The sequence below is a fragment of the Neoarius graeffei genome, chromosome 3 (assembly GCF_027579695.1).
Source record: "Neoarius graeffei isolate fNeoGra1 chromosome 3, fNeoGra1.pri, whole genome shotgun sequence".
NCBI classification, from domain to species: domain Eukaryota; kingdom Metazoa; phylum Chordata; class Actinopteri; order Siluriformes; family Ariidae; genus Neoarius; species Neoarius graeffei.
Genome location: NC_083571.1, coordinates 100,329,018 through 100,348,510, shown reverse-complemented (window position 1 = coordinate 100,348,510; position 19,493 = coordinate 100,329,018). Strand labels below are relative to the sequence as shown.

Below are 19,493 nucleotides of genomic sequence, written 5' to 3'. Positions count from 1 at the left end.
AGGGTCGCAGGCAAGTTGGAGCCTATCCCAGCTGACTACGGGCTGACACATAGACACAGACAACCATTCACACTCACATTCACACTCACGGTCAATTTAGAGTCACCAGTTAACCTAACCTGCATGTCTTTGGACTGTGGGGGAAACCGGAGCACCCGGAGGAAACCCACGCGGACACGGGGAGAACATGCAAACTCCGCACAGAAAGGCCCTCGCCGGCCACGGGTCTCGAACCCAGGACCTTCTTGCTGTGAGGCGACAGCACTACACCACCGTGCCGCCCCATTATTATTATTATTATTATTATTATTATTATTATTATTATTATTATTATTCAGTCTCACTGAGTCTGTACTAGGCCTATAGATAAGATAAAAAGAGTGTTAATGAGAGCAATTTCTCATCCGCCTCTTCAAACATAAAGCATAAAAACATGTCGGAGTAACCGCAACGCAGATCCCCGGTTTGAGCAAACGATTCGTCCTCTGCAGCGTCACGTGACCCCCTGCAAACGCAGCGGCACGGTCAAAAGTTGGCTTTAAGCTGAAAGTCAAACTCGCACTTCACTGAGCTGATGCTGTCTATACTCGGCTTACTTCCCACTTGGGGGTGGTTGGTGCTCAGGGGGAAGGTCTCGGACCTTGGCATGCCCCGTGCAGCTGTTTCACAGCTTCCTCCGTGCGCACCGCCGTCTTCTCTCACTTCTTTTCCGGCCTTTTTTATCTCGGGCAAAGTGAATCGCCTCAGTAACCTGTTGCTTAGGACGGAAAACGCGGAAAAGTCGGCAAGCTCGGTATGCGGCGGCGAACTGACGCCTTTAGGAGCAGGAGCGGGTTTGCTTTTGCGCGCAGGTTTGAGCAGTGCTCGTTCAGGCGGTGTTGGTCCGAGGGCGCTGGTAGGCAAACTGCACCGCTTTCGGTAATAACTGTCATCGAACCTCATTGCACTGACGCCCTCTTTGCTCGAGTCCGATCTGTTGGTTTTCCGAATAGGTGTGAGCAAGATCCCGAGCGGACCGGAGAGAGCGCCGGTTGTGCGCGCGTGGGTTTTGGGTGTCCTGGTTAAAGAAGGGCTGTGAGGCTCTGCCCCTCTGGATAAAGGTGGGAGATGGCTGTTCAGACAGCTTTCCGCGACTTGCTTTAAAGTTTGAGCAACGCGGGATCGCTGAGGCGGTTTCGGAGTGAGTGCACCTGAGAAAGCGCATCCTTGTGGAGATAGTGGCCATCTGTCCTTCTCAGATTCACTTTCTCTCTCTAACTCCTCGATAGAGTCCATGGACCTCATTCTGCTCCATAGATTAGGGTGCTTCCTCCTGCTTTTGCTCTGGTGCGTGTCTGGCACTTCAGGTGGTTTTTCCTTTTCGGCGTTTGTGTCCTCGCCGTCGTTGGTGCGCAAAAGTGCGAATCTTTCATCTAAAGCGTCTTGATCGTGCGCTTTTTTGGAGCTGCACAGTAACGCGGATAAGCACTCGGTGTGGCCCAGGTACTTTGCCACCTCCACTGCTGAGTTCCCTACTTTGTTTTGGCGGTCGATTTGGAGCCCCAGGCGTTTGAAAGCCCTCACCAGGAACTCCACGACCAGCGAATGGCCAGCGACGGCAGCGTACATGAGCGCAGTGTTTCCCCATGTGTCCACCATCTCCGGATCGGCGTTGTTCCTCACCAGCATCTTCACGGCATCCAGGTAGCCTTTCTCACACGCGTAACTGAGTGCTGTGCGCCCACACTCGTCCTGCTGGTTCACGTTCGCGCCTCTCTGGAGCAGCAGGTTCATGAACTTGGCCCTGGCGCGCGCGTCCGTTAAAAACACGGACGAGATGAGCGGCGTGAGCTCACCGTCGCTCTTCGAGTCCACGATCTTACCGTCCAGAGCGTCCAGGATGAACCTGGCCAGATGCATTTTGTCCTTCGAGATGGCGTCCAGAAGGATTTTGGTGTCGCTTTTAGAATCCGACTTCTTAGAGAGCTTCAGCATGGCGCTTTGCTCTGAATGGAGGCGCCGAAACCGAGCAGCAGGTCCGAGGAAAGAAAGTTCTCATCTCCAGATCGCAGCATCTTCACGCACCTCTTTATAACCGCACCGCTTGGCCGTTGCCACGGCGACCCCAACACCATCTGCGGACTTTGTAGTTTCTAAACACGGGCATTAATGCGGTAATTAGCAAAAGGGCTTCAGAGGGAACCTGAATACATTTGGCACCTCAATGGGCTTATGAACTGTAAGACATCTGAAAGCGATGGAAACGTGGAAAATTCTATCAAATGAACAACAGATGGGGATTCGAACATATTCAGCTCATGCATAACTCATTTAAATTCCTAATTAAGCAAAGCAATACATTAACTTCCACACTATACACCTCATCTTCCTTCATTCTAACCTCCTGACTGCCTCTAATGAACCAGTTCAGTCACAAACTTAACTTCATTTAACACCTCTTGAGTTTATTGGTACACATACTATAAAACAGTATTAAAGTAGCAGGATAACAACAGTATTTTTTTTTAGTAGTTCCCATTGCTAGAAGTTTGACAAATACAATATAAATACAAAAACACAGACAGAATGGTCCATTGACTAGCCGCAGACAGCTTAAAAAACAAACAAAAAAACCCCAAACCCAAATAAACAGTACAAACAGATGAATTTCAAAGCAACATTGTTCTGCAAAATATTTTTCTCTGCAAACTGTATAGCAAAAAAATTGACATGAAAGTCACAGAACATCCAACTGGTGCAAAAAGCCTCTAACATGAAATATATTCTTAAACTACACACTATTTAATCATATGTATATTTATACATTTATATATATTTATATGTATATAAATAACCCCTTATTTTGGCATTTTCCATTTATAAAATAAATTAAACATCCTAACAGACATCAAGTGGCACATTTGTAAGCAACGGATTTAAGTTTAAAAGCACTTTGCTTATTATTCCATAGTAGATATTTAGTGAAAGCACAATATAGGTACCAGTCTTGACTTTGAAAATTTTGGAAAAAAAAAAAAAAAAAGGAAAGAAAATAACTTAGTGGATTTAGGTCACGTTCAAACATGTACACATTATCCCAGAGCCCTTGTGTACTATTAAATCCTCTGGTTAAATAAACTACATTCGTACTTTCCATTATATACAATATACTTTCATTACTATCTGATTTTAGTAGGAAATTGTTTATTAAGAGCAAACCATAGTGGCATCGTATTTGACTGTAGTGGCCTTGACTATTGCTGAAGGCAAACATTTTTATGTTTTGGTAAGTGAAGACTGATACAGAATCCAAAGCAAGAGCTGCCTTTTTTTTAACACAAGAGGAACCAAGTTATATGACTGGACTATAAGATGACAGCTAAAGTATGAGCCTTTGCTAACTAGCACCTCTTTCTTTAATCCACTTAATCTTTAACCGTAGGTGCTAAAGAAGGTAACTGGACTTGCTTGAAATCCTTGAAGACGTTTCACCTCTCATCCGAAAGGCTTCTTCAGTTCAGGTATTTATCCTCTAGTGGACTAAAAGCAACCCTAAGGGCCTCTGCATGCTCTTGCGACAAGGCTTTCGCAGATAGCTTTTCGCAGACAGTTGTAATTTATCGTTGAGCGGGGAGTAATAGGCGTGCGCGATGTTATTCACCGCCACAACGCAAGGGGGCGCGAAGTCGCAAAATCGCTAGGAGTAGTTGGTGGGTGTGGTTAGTGGAGTGTTTATCCTCTGGTTACTTATAATGACTAGAACTGGAGTCGTATAGATGTACGTACTTCCTCACTTCCTCGATCAACCGCTCTTCGTGCTGCTCCATCTTCGCTCGTGTTTTTAAAAATGGTGGTCATGAAAACAAACCAAACCGGGAAAGTAGGGAAGCGGAAGTGCGTGTACAGCGGATGTAGAGTGGACCAATCAGAGCCCTCTTGTCTGCGACGCTGTCTGCGAGGCTTCTGAGGTGGTCACAATTTTTGGGAGGTGAGCGCAGAGCGTCTGCGAAGGTGGGGGGCTACGCAGACGCTATCTGCGACGCCATCTGCGAGGACTGGGTTGTCAGCATAAATTGGCCTTAAGGAGGGTCATTCAGGTCACATGGGTCGTTGCCCCCCTCAGACATCCTGTAGGTTGTTAGGGTCAGTGGAGGCTGGGTGTGAACGGTGCTAGCAGCCTAGAGGGCCGTTAGGGTGATCTGTGGGTCACTGGCTCTCTCTGCCAATAAGTAGTGATAACACTGGTCTACAACCAAAGTGCTTCCGAAATAAATATAATCAAACTTTACTAATTCTGGGTCGCTGAGAATGAAAGTGAAACTTAAAATTGTTCATTGGCTCTAGTTTTCAAGATTGGTTCTATGAATAAATCTATGATTGGGTTTGGATAGTACTTACTTGTTTTTTTGGCAAAATGCAATCTGAAGCCGGTATTGCATCATACATGATATCATGTTATTCCTAGAAGTCATTGATGATGCAATCATAAATTAACTTACATCACTGCTGAACAAATTGCCTGATATCTGCTCAAAAAAAATCATAGTGCTATGCAATCGAGATTAAGTCTTTGCTTGACAAGACATGCTCCGTTTCATGAATACAAAAGACAAGCTGCCAAAAAGTACTGAGTACACACTGAAAAAGGACTAAACCTATTCAGTACTCATACATAACTGTTTTTTTTTCTTTGCCATTTGGTTCATAATACATTTTATTTATATAAACTTTTTGCTGATTTTCTAGTCTTACATAAAGAGAACAGGTGAAATATCATGTAAACCAACCATAAACACATGAAGAGACCTAGGTTTACAATTTATACTTAAAACCTTACTATCTACACAATGTACATAAGTATAAAATGTAAAATCTTAAATATATTGGAAGCCGAAGCCAATCAGCTGTTTTAATTGTCATATTTGAATTCAACACACCAAATTTCATAACAAACAGCCAATTTCATCTCTGAAGCAGACAACTTCTGAAAAATTGTTGACCAGTGTAACTGGTGTCTCAGACTGCCTCCTCTGTTCAGTGATGGTCATTCCAAGTTGACAGAGATGGCTTCTTTTACTCCTCTTTCAAACCACTGGTCTTCTCTGGCTAAAATGCATACATTAAGAAGAAGGCCTTTATTGTCACTGCACAACGAAATTTAGTTCGTCATAGGAGAACAAAGCCGCTGCATACGTGCACACTGCCACTCTTGGGCACTTCAGCCCAAGGCTGTCCCATGTTAACCTAACTGCATGTCTTTGGACTGTGGGGGAAACCAGAGCACCTGGAGGAAACCCACACAGACACGGGGAGAACATGCAAACACCACACAGAAAGGCCCCCGTCAGCCGCTGGACTCGAACCCAGAACCTTCTTGCTGTGAGGTGACAGTGCTAACCACTACACCACTGTGCCGCCACATTGCAGTCCTGAAACCATCTTCATGAACCTGGAACGGCCATCACTGAATAGAGGAGGTGGTCTGAGACACCACTTATCAGCCACCGACAATGCAGTCCTTGGCACACTTCCCAGAAAACTGAATACACATCCACACCACAACTCAGCTGTCTTCAATGATTCACATGATGGCAGAGAGAGCTAACGACCCATAGATCGCCCTAATGGCCCAACACTGTTCACACCTGGCCTCCAGTGACCCTAATAACCTACAGGATGATTGAGAGGGTCAACAACCCATGTGACCTCAACAACTCTCCTTAGGGTTGCTTTTGGTCCACTAGATGATAAATACCTGGAACTCCCCACTAGTCAGACAGAACTGAAGAAGCCTTTTGGATGAGAGGTGAAATGTCTTCAAGGATTTCAAGCAAGTCCAGTTGCCTTCTTTTGCACCTACGGTTTATGATGACCTGGATGACTGAGAACCTTCACAAACAATCTTCATTCCACTCAGCCAATTTCAACGATTGTTGCCAAATGAATTTTTGTTGAGTGCTGGGAGCAAACCGATCATTTCCAAACAAAATTCCTGTAGTGCATGGAAACCTTTTCCACTTTACCACTTAGATCCATCATGGAATGTCAACACAATAACTCTCATTACATGTAAATCTGTGAACAAACAAACAAACAGTGTAACAGGTACAGTACAGTGTCCAAATATATCTGCAAACACAAAACAAGTCATAGTGGTATTTCAGACCAAACATTGCTAAAACAAATAAACAAACAATCTTTACCTGATAATGAATTAAACAAAAATAATAGAAGTAAGTCTTAAAAACAAACTGCATTTCATAAGAAAAAAAGTGTAAGAACTACTACGTTGTCTGCTTTGTTTGGTTTCATTCACATCAGACCTTTTCATCCTCAAAACAGTGTTTGGACATTTGACTGTTTCTTCTTAGTACAGGTATAACCGAGTGCGTTGCTACAAATTTCTTTGACAGCCTATCACAAATAAAGTGCTCAGGATATTTTTCTCAACTTGTTTTCACAAATTTGTACTGACAAAGAACACAAATAAAATCGTTTCTGTTATGCCTTTAGATGCCTGGTGCTGCTACTATACTCTAGTACCATTGAGACATAACTTAAAAGGCTTATAAAGAACACTTTGACTTCTGTCCATCTTGAGCCGCCATGACAGGAATTGTCAAAGTGTGAGCACTGGCAATGGCAGGAAAAAAACAAAACAAAAAACACTGCTGTGTGTGTGTGTGCATCCAACATGGGTCTAGTTCCTGCAGAAAACCTAGCAGAAGGAGCACCTCAGCAGTGAGGACGGACTACAGACAGAGGTCGACGTTAAGGGCTGGTTGGATATAGGCAGTGGAGAGGAGCTGAGCAAAAGGGAGCAACGGAGGAAGCTTTATTAGGGGTGGAGCCATATTTTTCATTCCATGCTTGATGGAGTTCTTAGGGATCCACAAACGGTCGACAGGAGCCTCAGAGCAGTCAAAGACTATGAGGAGAAGAAGAAGAAGAACAAGAAGGAGGAGAAGTGTTCAGAGTTTTTGGAATTTACAGAACTTGGGAGTTGAGGATGGTGGTGTAGAGAAGGAGTCTCTCTCTGTTACTTAGTTGATGGCTGGAGTGGCTAAACCACTGTGGCTGGTCTGCGGTCCATCTCCGCCTCCAGCTTCACCATCTGCTGCATGTCCTTGGCCTGGAAGGATCACATGGGCACACAACTTCTCTTTAAAAAGGTCACTGCATGTCACAATGTCTTATTAAATCAAGCAGAAGCAATGTAGTTGTAATAAACTGAATTCCTCGTCTCCAACTTTAATATGCTCTTCTATTAACTGACCCCTTGTACATACAGTGAGGGGAAACAAGTATTCAGATACTTTTTCTTTTGTCATTTAGTATACTTCCAATGCATACAGTACATCCACTTCAAATTTACACACATAATCCATGTATTCTGACTTTGTACTTCTGAACAAAAAGTATGTATTCATTACCATAATTAAAGATATGTTTAAAAAACTAATATGATAGGGAGAAAAGTATTCAGGCCTTTTAAAATAAATACTAGGCATCTCAGACTCTCGCTGGCCATGCCGTGAAAAATTGTGCATGCTCATCTAAGTTTCCAAATCTATCATTGCTTAACTCTTGAATATTTTCTATCATGGATATGATCATTAAAAATCTTGTATTTCCTGCTTTCCAAATAAATTTATCTCATTAAGATCTGGTCAGTACTTTGGGAGTAACAGCAGGTTGAAGTTGGTACAACAGAGTCCACTCTCTGCTCGTGGGACGTCGAGAAACTGCCGGTGCTTTTTGAGTCACGGGAAAGTGCTCGGGCTCTCTCTCTCTCTTCTGATCGGTTTCCGACTGGATTACTTGTGAATATCAATCAGATAACTTTTATAGTGATGTTCTCTCAATGTTTCTGATGAAGTATTCAGCAAAAATTTTCCGTCTGCTAGTTTTGATGTTATGATTCACGGGAGACTTTGGAGCGAGTTTTCATAGCTTTACCTACTTATTTTTTTCAAATCAAACCGATTCATGTAAATAAATAACTATTTTAGAATATAACTGGAGTTGTTTTGATGAAAAATGTTGAGATCTTAGTGGTCGGCATGAGATAAAAAAACAAGTAAAAAATGTGAGTGTCAATTTCAATTCAATTAAATGGAATTGTTTATTGGATGTGGATCACAGTTTTTTTGAGGTTAGCCTTGAAAGCTGTGAATATTAATCAAAATAATTTATATTCTTTAATATAAACACTAGTCGGCCCTACTTTTGAGAAACACAAATGCCTACAGAGCACAAAGATGGCATTAGAAATAATCTTTTATTACTTTTTTAATTTTGATAGAGAATGGCAGATGTGAATGACATTCAATGCTTATTTATGCATATTTTATCATTAACATTGGTTTCTCCTTTGTGATGTATAAATGAGAGTTAAGATCAGCTTTATATTGCACAAATAAAGCCATTTGGTGAAACTTTGAAGAAGAGAGTCTACCGATTTAACATTTTTACCTGATTGGCATAATTGATATTAATTAAATATTAATTTGTGTAATTGTTTTTTTACTAATTTTTCAAACTTTGTATTCAGTACACAACCATCTATGTGCCCGCCAATTTCCATATAAATATCTTGAAAAATAGAAAAGTTATTAAGAAAAATATTTAATCTCATTGGTTAATGAGACCCATTTTGGACCATGTGATCCTCGTACAGAATATTACAGCAGATTTCTAAAAATTAAGCCTTTTTTTCAGTCTTTGATTTGTGATATCTCAAGAACAGATAAACAAATTTTAATTCTGTAAAAAGTATGTTGTCCTGCATTCAGTTCTGAATTCACTGAGAGCAGTTTCAAGCAATTTGGATTGAATTTGAATTTTCACCTGATATGCCTAATTATAGACAAAGTTCTACATATACAGCGCTGTGCAAAAGTCTTAGGCACATGTAAAGAAATGCTGTCGACCAAAAATGGCTTAAAATAATGAAATGAAATGTTTCAACATAAAAAAACCTATAAACAGCAGTAAGCCATAATAAATGAAACAAAGTCAATATTTGGAATGAGACGACCCTTTGCTTTAAAAAAAAAAGTAGTCTGAGGTACAGTGAGTGCAGTTTTTTAAGGAAATGATCTGTAGCTTTTACTGAGCATCTTACAGAACCAGCCACAGTTCTTCTGGACACTTTGACTGTCACACTTGCTTCTTCATTTTGCACCAAAACCCAGCAGCCTTCATTATGTTTTCTTTTTTAATCTGAAAAGTGCTCGCTTATGGAATATGCTGTTCAGATATAAAAAAAATTTTCTGTAACATTTAATTTTGTGCTGGAAAACGTACGTTTGGAACTCTAACAAAGTTTGCATGAAAAAAATAGGGTGCCAAAGACTTTTGCACAGTACTGTAACTGTTGAAAAAAAGTTCTTGTTCAAATTGCATTTGGTGTCATTAGAAAAGACGCTGCCTTTGATTGTGAAGATTTCATGCAATAAATATTAATCATGGTGAAGGTGAAGGAGTTTCTATAGTTCTCAGGGACATCATTATGTAACACACAAATGAAAAAAAAAAGCTACAGAGCCACAGCAAAGACCTTAAACATCCCTGTCAGTACAACTGGTTCAATAAGATGGAGGTGGAAGGTTCAGGGAACCACAGCTAATCGTCTCTGGACAGGTATATCACATAAGATTTCACAACATGCTCTCAGACTAATGATAAGGAAGATGACAGGAATAACAGTTACACAGGAAACAATAAGGAATAAACCACACTGAAATCATAGCTGTTACTACGTGTCTGGTTAAAAAAAAAAAAAAGCCAGAGATAGACATCTAAAAGCTTTTAGACAAATCAAAATTCTTTTGGAAATTATATATACTCTGGTCAGATGACAAATAAAAAGAGAACTCTTTGGAAATAATTAAATTCATGAAGATTGGGGAAAGAAATGTTATGCATATGATCCCAAGAACGCCACACCCACAGTGAAGTACAGAAGTAGTAGAGGACCTGGGTTAGATCTGTATGCACATCATTTAGGAGAGGATAACTTAACTGTTATAGCAGTCACGGCTGGTAGTCTTTCAAACAGGGGAGGCTGGTCGGTTACGATATTTCCAGATTTTAAAAGAAAAAACACATCAGTTTTGCCCATACTCTTGCCTCTGATCTGGCTGATTGTTGGCAGGGTCACAAACTGTGAAATAACAGGTTCTTTTGGCCCATTAGCCTACTGTCCAATATACATGATGGTGGTGTTGGGGGTGGTGGTTATATTTTAACATTTTATATTTTAAAATTGTGGCATGTTGTTTAAAAATTGACCTCGGCTGTGTTTTTGTTTAAAAATGTTTTCCAAATTGTAGCTGTGTTTAATTCATATCCAGAAAAACATATATTCCAATATAATATACTGAGCATTAACATTTTAAATAGATTCTATATTTTTGGTCCATCCATGACATATTACTAAAGTAGCCTATTTACTGTTGTTGATGTGGGTCACTTGCTGTTAGCCAATTCACTTTCTCGTACCAGGAGAGCTGAAAGGAACGAGTATTATTCCCTACCTTTTTCACCAAGTCAGTTTGAGGCGTTGGTCTACCCTGCTCTTTAATTTTAATTTTTTCCTCGAAAGGAAGACTGGCAAATGGCTTCGCCAAAATTAAATCAGCAATGCTTGGCATCCGTGCGCAGCTTTCTTGCTAGCTGACTAGCCCCCTCAAGTTCAAGTTCAGTCACTCAAATAAACGAAATTTCTGGAACTAAGATAGCAAACTTGACAACACTATATTTACACTTTATTTACAATGAAAATATATACAAACTAAAAAAGCTGGCAGAAACCGTATGTAATGAATGAAATCGAAATGTAAGCTGATCTCTTACAATACACCACACCACTTGCGAATCCGCATGGGACTGAACTGATGTTGCCAGATACTGCTGACGTTATCCAGCCCAAAATATGTTCAAAACCCGCCAAAATGCACTTAAAATTGCCCAATCTGGCAACACTGTACCGCTGCCTGTCTATAGTTGAAACGACCTGTCAATCAAAGAAAATATCCGGCTGCTTTCACCAATCACCAGTCTCCTCGCGGAAACTGCCATGTCCCTCCCATGTGAGGCTGGGAGTCCGTGGGTGGGCATTTTCGCAGTATTTGTCCAATAACCGTCTTGCATTTTGAGATTGAAAAGCGCATAGCTCCCAAATGCCATTGAAGTCCACTGAGGCTGGGAGTCCATGAGACTCCGTGGGCGGGCATTTTCGCAGTATTTGTCCAATAATCGTCTTGCATTTTAAGATTGACAAGTACATAGCTCCCAATCCACTGAGGCTGCGCTGCATCGCGCTGTCACGAGGGGGAGAAACTCACGCACACATTAGGCAAACTGAGGAAAGTTATAACGGAATGATTTTGCACTGTAGTTGGGTTGAGCACATATATTTCTATGATTCTGGATCTGAAATAGCAATGTTATAAGGTCGGCTATAACATAAGCCTAGCGCAATTCATCCTACACGATGTTTGTCATTTTTAGAGGAGGCTGAGCCTCCCTCGTTGTCTTAGAGCAATCGCCCATGTGTTATAGGCTAATTTTACCACAAGGAACAACTTCGGATGTGTGCCGAAATTGCTATCTGGGGTGAACAGGCCAAAAATTACCAATCCAAGATGGATGCCAGTAGCTGTATTGAAAATGTAAATTTTTGAACCACTCACCGCAGAAGTATGTGCAATACCTCATTTTATGGGTTTTGGGTATGGGAAATCCATTAGTGACATAATTTTCATGATTGAAGGAAAAGGGAACAAGCTATAGTCAAGGGCAAGGTAAAAAAAACAAAACAAAAACAAATATCAAAAATCTGCCAAAATTGCAGTTTCACAGAAAACATGAGAAAAACAGAATAACCCTACCTCAAACATGAAATCATGGAATTGGGAGACCTATGCACATAATTTAGGAGAGTATAATAAAGCAAGCATTTGATGAATATGAAGAAATTGTACAGTATTTTCAATCATACTATTATGATCAATGGAATGTTAACTTAAAGTGAAAAATACAAAACAAAACTTATTACTTTAGTAGGCAGCAATATCTTGAGAGCCTAAATGTTTAACAGCCAACAATACAACTTTTAACATCACATTATTACTGTTTATGTGTCACATAAACCAGGGTCAGGAACATGAAGAGTAACACAATAATAATACCGTAATACCGGCGGCCATCTTGGCTTGGTAATTTTTAGGCTGTTCGCCCCGGATAACGATTTTAGCACACATCCCAAGTTATTCCTTGGGGTCAAATTAGCCTATAACAGTTGAGTTATCCTCTCCTAAATTATGTGCATACATGTCTAAGCCAGGTCCTAGACTAAAGTGGGAGCATCATGATATGGGGCTGTTACCCTGCAAGCAGTACTGCGGCATTAAATGTCACTGAAGGAAACATGATTGGAGTAATGTACCAAGACATATTAGAGGAGAATTTATCATCAGCCAAGAAACTGAATCTGGGGAGAAGATAGATGTTTCAAAAAAGACAATAACCTGAAACGCACAGTGAAACCAATTTAAGAAAGTCTTGCATGGCCAATCTCCTGACTTGCATCCCATTGAACACTGATGAAAGATTCTGAAATTGTGAGTCCATCAGTGGAACAACTGTAACCTTGGGGAATTAAAGATGATTTGCCAAGATCCATCCGTTATCCATAACTGCTTATCCTGTGCAGGTAAGCTGGAGCCTATTCCAGCTGACTGTGGGTGAGAGGCAGGGTACACCCTGGACAAGTCGCCAGGTCATTGCAGGACTGACACATAGAGACAAAGAACCATTCACACCTACAGTCAATTTAGAGCCACCATTTAACCTAACCGCATGTCTTTGGACTGTTGGGGAAACTGGAGCACCCGGAGGAAACCCACACAGACATGGGGAGAACATGCAAACTCCACACAGAAAGGACCCCATCGGCCACTGGACTCAAACTCACTGGACTTTTTTTTTTTTTTCTCTCCGTGCTTCCACGGAAGACGGTTGCATTTTCTGCTCTCCCTCTCCCTCCTTTTTTTCCCTGCTTGTGCTTCTGTGTCTTGTCTCGTCTGCTGTACTTTTTGAAGAGACTCTTCCTGCATTACTTTCTAAACTAAAAAAAAAAGCATGGAATTGATAAACTGGTCTCCTAACGAAATTGACACAGTTCAGGCCGTTGCTGAGGAAACATTTCCCCCTGAAGGTCACTGCCGGGAGACACTCTCATTCCTCGCATTCCTCTCTAACTCTCCGCGGTCGCCATTTTTACCCCCAGTGTGACAAGCGGGTGCGTGACCAGCGCCTTCATGGCTGCAGGAGCGGACGGCTGCTTGCTAGCACTGGATTACCTCCTCCCCTCCCCCTTACCCCTGATTCCCCCCCTCAAGTCCCGTGTTTAAAGTGTACTTGTGTTGTTGTGTGCTTATGCAAAGGTTTTTTAAATGTTCCCACACTGTACTCCTGACAGGAGCATAGTGGGGGGTGTTCTTTTTTTCCTTATCTCTCCTCATGTTGTGTTTCCTTTTTATCTTTATCCCTGTCTTCCTGTCCTGTCTACCCTATGTCAATTGTATGTTGTATATGTACGGACAGGTTGACGGCTAATTTCTCTGGTACATGTGACTAGTGACAATAAAGGGCATCATCATCATCAAACCCAGAACCTTCTTGCTATGAAGCAACAGTGCTAACCACTACACCACCGTGCAGCCTGATTCACCAAGCTGAATGAGCCAAAGTTGAATCACAATGCTGCAAAAAGCTACTTACTTCTCACCATAGACATCTTGAAGCTGAAATGACCAATAACAGCTTTGCTTTTGCTTTCCCATGAAGTAACGTTATAAGTTGTGGTGTCTTTGTTTATGCTAATGAATACATACATTTGTTAATTTTTATAAATTCAAAGTCAAATGACATTATGTGGATAAATCTGAAGTGAATACAGTTCCCTCCATGATTACTGATACTCCTTGTAAAAATTAGAAAAAGGGCTAGAAAAAAAATCCACCTTTTGGTGAAGTAGCTTCATCTCACACTGAAAAAATGAGAAAAATCCATCATTTAACTGAAATAAATTTATTCAGAGAAAAACAAATCCCTCACTAAGAAATAATTATTTTCAACAAAAACACATGTGGCACTATTATTGACACCCCTGGAAATTATAGTGAACACAATATAACTGAAGCTCGTTTCCCATTTAAATTGGACATGTTTGAGTTGATTGGAGTGTGTAGGAACTTTCAAGCTGTAATCCATGACCTCCTGATTAACTGGGGAACAAATATGAGGTGACACAGAGACCAAATTGCCTTAGTCACCCATCAACATGGGAAAGATAAGAGAACACACAAACCAAATGAGGGAGGAGTGTGTTGACCTTCATAAGTCAAGGAATGGTTATAAAAAACAAACAACACAAAAAAAACCCAGCTACTCGCCTGAAAATGTCCATTTCTACTGTTAGGATGATAATAACAAAGGGAATACCAACTGGAACTGCTACAAACTTGCCTGGAAGAGGATCCTAGTTTATTTTGCCCCCACATACAGTAAGGAGGAGGGTAAGAGAGGCAAAAATAGAAAAAACAATCCCCAAGGATCACTGTTGGTGAATTACAAGAAAAAGTAAAATCTTGGGGTTTCCAAGTCTTCAAAACCACCATCAGACTCCACCTCCATGCCAACAGATTATTTGGAAGGTAGACCAGAATAAAAGCCTTTCCTGTTAGTTAACCACAGAAGTAAACACCTGAATTTTGTGAAAATGCTATTACAACTTTGACTGGAACCGTGTTCTCTGGTCTGATGTAACAAAAATGGAGCTTTTTGGCAATAAACACTGAAGGTAGGTTTGGTGTAAAAAGAAGGATGGCTATATTGGAAAGAACCCAATCCCAACTTTAAAATACGGTGGAGGTTCTGGGCCTGTTTTTCCTCCAAAGGCCCTGGAAACCTTGTTAGGGCGCATGGAATCATGAACTCCATGAAATACCAGGACATTTTAAATCAAAATCGTACTGCTTCTGCCCAGGAAACTAATACTGCGTCATCATTGAATCTTCCAGCAGGACAATGATCTGAAGTACAGTATATGTCCAAATCAACACTGACCACAGAATCAAGCTTTTGCCATGGCCATCTCAGTCCCCTGACCTGAACCCCAGTGAAAACCTGTGGGCTGAGCTGAAGAGGAGAGAGCACAAGAGAGGTCCGAGAGCCCTGGATGATCTAGAGAGATTGAGTAAAGTGAATGGTCTCAGATGCCCTGCTCTGAATACAAAAATTACTCGATTATTTCCACGTAGCCTGAGTCAGGGTGCTGAATGACTTCAACTGAGACACTGTTTAAGGCTACATCCACACGACAACGGCAACGAGATTTTTTTTTTAGCGGGTAAAAAAAATATCGCGTCCACATGGGCAACGGATCAGTAAAATATCAGGTACATATGGCAACGCAACACTTGCTGAAAACGATGCAATACACATGCCACACCTCTACGTGCGCTGTAAGACGGTCTCATCGGAGACACCAGAACAATAGAAGAAGTAGGACGCATACACATAAACCCCTTCTTCTACCGGGCGTGAATGATGCTGTGGCAGCGGGGGCGTGGCCAAGCAGCAGTCTGTGAATGGAGGGCGGGGTCAGGGAAGGTAAGTAGCTAGGTCATTACACCTGATGTCAATTTGTGTGTGTGTGTGTGTGTGTTTCAGGGATGGAGTATAAAGGGAGGGGGAGAGGAGAGAAGAGGAATTTGCTCCCTGACCACAACACGTGTGCGTGAGTGAGTGAGTGAGTGAAAGAAAGAAAGAAAGAAAGAAAGAAAGAAAGAAAGAAAGAAAGAAAGCTGAAAAGCTCAATAAAGTGCGTATGTGTGAACACGAACTCTCGCCTGCCGTGCTTCTGTGCTCCACCCACATCGGGGATTACTACAGATGCGCGTGAGAGTGCTGCTTGTTCTAGTCATGTGGTTGTGACGTCATCGTAAACAAATCCGTTCTACTCATCCAGACGACTTCGCAACGGCGCCGTTGCCAGATTTTTCCACTCTGGAACCCGTTCTCGTTTTGGGGCACCCAAAACGCCGGTGCCGTGTGGACGCCAGGCCGAAACGATAAACAATTTTATCAGATTCACCTGAATCCGTTGCCGTGTGGACAGCCTCTAAAACTCTTTAAAGCTCTCAAACCTAATTTACACCTCTTAACATTTGTCTTGAGTTATGAGATGAACAGCTGTTTACACTGAGCATTTTAATGTGTATCAAATATTCCTGTTCGGCCCATGGCACAGTTAACTAAGTGGTTCTTACATACTGTCTTGTAGGTATCAGGTAGCGTTAACGTCATCATATGCATTCCTGACTGCCTGTGAAGGAGTTATCAGATCACAATCCTTTTACCTGCTCACACCTGTATTTAGCGCTGTCCACTTGTGATTGGATGTTAATACGAGTTATAGTTGTACTACAATACTATTGAAAGCACTTTTCTGACTGGTGATTGATTTTCTATAACAGCACAGTCTGGACAGGAGCTCTGGCTGCAAGGGTGATATTAATGCACTCCTATAGTATGTCATCATTTCCATAGTAACAGGGACTTGTATGGTGGATGCTTGACATAAATGTATTAAAGCTTGACTGTCTTTCAGATTTTTCAAGCGTAGGTCATAAACAGAATTTTCCCCGACACCCAATTATTTTTGTCTAGTGGACCGAAAGCTACTGAATTCGAATCACAGGCTTCCAATTTTATTAGTTTTTTAAAAATAGAACAATTAATGAATTTAGAGCCACGTGGCCTGAAATTCTCCGCTATTTTTTCCTGCTTCACCATGACCCAATTCAAGATACTATGTCATGCATCACATGGTGGGCTTTCCCCATTTGCGCAAGGCATTGTGGGATACAAATTTGAAACAGGAGAGAAAAATGTCGGATGCGAGTGTGCGAATGAAACGTGAAAGACCGACTACAGTAATGGAAAGCGAGAAGAAAAGACGTTATGTCGCAAAGAAAAGGAAACGCAGGACCAAACTAATAAATATCGGCGGTCAGCGAGCACCTCGGTGTGATCAGCTGTTCGTTTAGCGACAGAACGATGTAACTGTCAGTGCACGGTCAAGGTAAACCTGTAGATGGCAGTAATGCAACACTGTGGATGCCAGCTGCTGTAAAACCCAAAAGAAGAAGGTAAACCTGCGCATGCGCACACGGACTTCCTCTGTCTGCTTGACTGCGCGAAGCGAGCGATTTCATGCACATTATTTGCTTTAATCCCCTCAAATTAAATAACTTCCCAGCCACAGAATGGTCTGATATTTTGTGAGATATTACAGAAATAAACATATATCACAATGATCAAATTTCAGAAGGAAGTACATTTCAACAGTTTTATGAAATCAAAAGGCCATCTAGCTTTAAATAATGTGTAATCATTGATATAGTGAAATTTTCTTTGAGATGTTTCTTTAGTGTTGATTTGGAAGGGGCTCTTCAGTATCACTGCCTGAAGTAAAGCCATAACTAAGTTTTCTGACTGAGGACTTTCTAAGTAACAACAAGCTGTATGTTGGTTTATAACTGCTATAAAAAGTAAGTGTTAACAAGAGCTAACTTCTTTGGTGGGTGTTCCACAACATTAAACTGAAACATAAATGAATTAAATGTGTGATGTGTTGTTTATTTAGTCAATAAAAACTGTAATCGTTGACGACGGCTGTGGTATAAAAGAAATAAATCAATTTGCGATGTGCTTTGATAGAAAAATAATCCACTTCAGGCTGCACTACATCACCCCGTTGGCGATTTATTTGCATATAACAGCATGTTCCATCATATTTTATTCCTTACACATGAACAGGGTCTAAGGAGCCTGTAACAGTGATAATGTCTGAAGATTTCCATATTCCCATCGACCAAAGTCTAGCAAATGCAGACCACAACTAACTAGTGATGTCATAAAGTGTTATTATGGTACAGGAAAGGGGACAGAAATCAAGGCTGGAGTTCAGGACAACTTTTTGTACTCGATGACCTGACCGTTTATTTAAGGAGAGATGGAGTTGAGTGGGGGGTGATGGGTATGAAATTTTATCATAAGGGGTAGAACAAGTAAATGGGAATATAAAAAGGGATTTAACAGGGAAATCGGAGGAGTTTCAGTTATGGTCCTTCTCACCCTTACGAAAATGTACCATGGTTTTACTATGGTTTTACCATGGTTTTTATGTAGTAACCATGGATCTACTATGGTATTTCATGGTGATTCTAAGTACTATGAACCAACCATAGCATTACTGTGGTTTATCCATAGTACTGCAGTAGCTGTGGTAGCATCATAGTTGTATGTGTAATAGGTCATAGTAACTACGAAATTAGTTTAAAAAGGGATAGTAGGGTTTTTAAAAGGATGCACTAACTGTAGTATTACCATGCTTTCATCCAACAGTCAATGCTGTAGAGAAGGATCTCGATTAACAGCCCAGATACATTAACATTTACTTAGAACCTAAAAATTTAAGTGAACATTGAGGTAAAATGCACCATGGTTTTCATGGTTACCCAAAAAACCATGAAAACCATGAATAACTATAAACCATGGTAAAACCATGGTTAGTTTTCATAGTAAAACCATGGTTAATTTTCGTAAGGGCACAAACATCAGTTATTTCATGACTCCATATAACTGATCAAAATCATGTTCAAATCACAACACATCTTTCACTAATAAGGACCCAACTCTCCAGAATACTGATGTATGTAGTTTGAATTAGGGCCCGGTCCCACAACATCAATAGCTATAACTATAACTATAAATAAATTGCTCCCCTGCAGTTTATGTGGTTGGTGGTCACACCAGACCGATAACGAGACCTATAGCCCAGGCCTGGGTTTATCCGTATTGGTGAGATTTGCTTCTGGAGTGATTTTTCCAGATGTGAACCTGATCCGATAAAACACCTGACCAATCAGGTAATTGTTTACATGTGATGTTGTCTGAGCATGTGCTATTTTTCCTGAACATCTTTATACATCCTTGTTGCATCATGAAGTCATGGAATACGGATTCACGGAAAATAAAAAAAATAATACAAAGCACAGATCTTTTATTCACAGATATGTGATTTTTTTCGGAGAAATATCAATAGTAAATTAATAAAGTAAACATATAAATCCAGCAGATATTTTAATTATGAACTTCAGCAGTCCAAACATTAAATTGTTTCAGACTTCTTAATTTTTTATCCGTGATGCATCATCCGTATAAAATCGGTAACCAATCTGTAATATACTGAAACGTCCATGACCGATCCGTAAATTATTAGCATCCATGATGCATCTGTATTAAAATCTGTAACCACTCTGTATTTTGTATCCTTTTTTTAAAATTATATTTCCGTAATCTGTAGTCCATGACCTATCTGTGTTTTGTCAACCACCGGAGTCTGTACATGGGTTGTTTTGAAGTCCAAGCTGTAC

The 19,493-nt window shown here is 40.8% G+C and overlaps 1 protein-coding gene across 4 annotated transcripts in view; it reads right to left on the bottom strand.

The window, feature by feature from the left end:
- Positions 1-2,442: 2,442 nt before the first annotated feature.
- Positions 2,443-19,493, bottom strand: part of LOC132883771 (1-phosphatidylinositol 4,5-bisphosphate phosphodiesterase beta-4-like) — a 258,886-nt gene continuing 241,835 nt past the window's right edge. For all 4 annotated transcript variants that reach the window (XM_060917766.1, XM_060917768.1, XM_060917767.1 and 1 more), the window contains one exon: positions 2,443-7,111. In XM_060917766.1, coding sequence (XP_060773749.1) covers positions 7,023-7,111 — 89 coding nt within the window. In that variant the 3' untranslated portion in view covers positions 2,443-7,022. The remainder of the gene's footprint in view (positions 7,112-19,493) is intronic.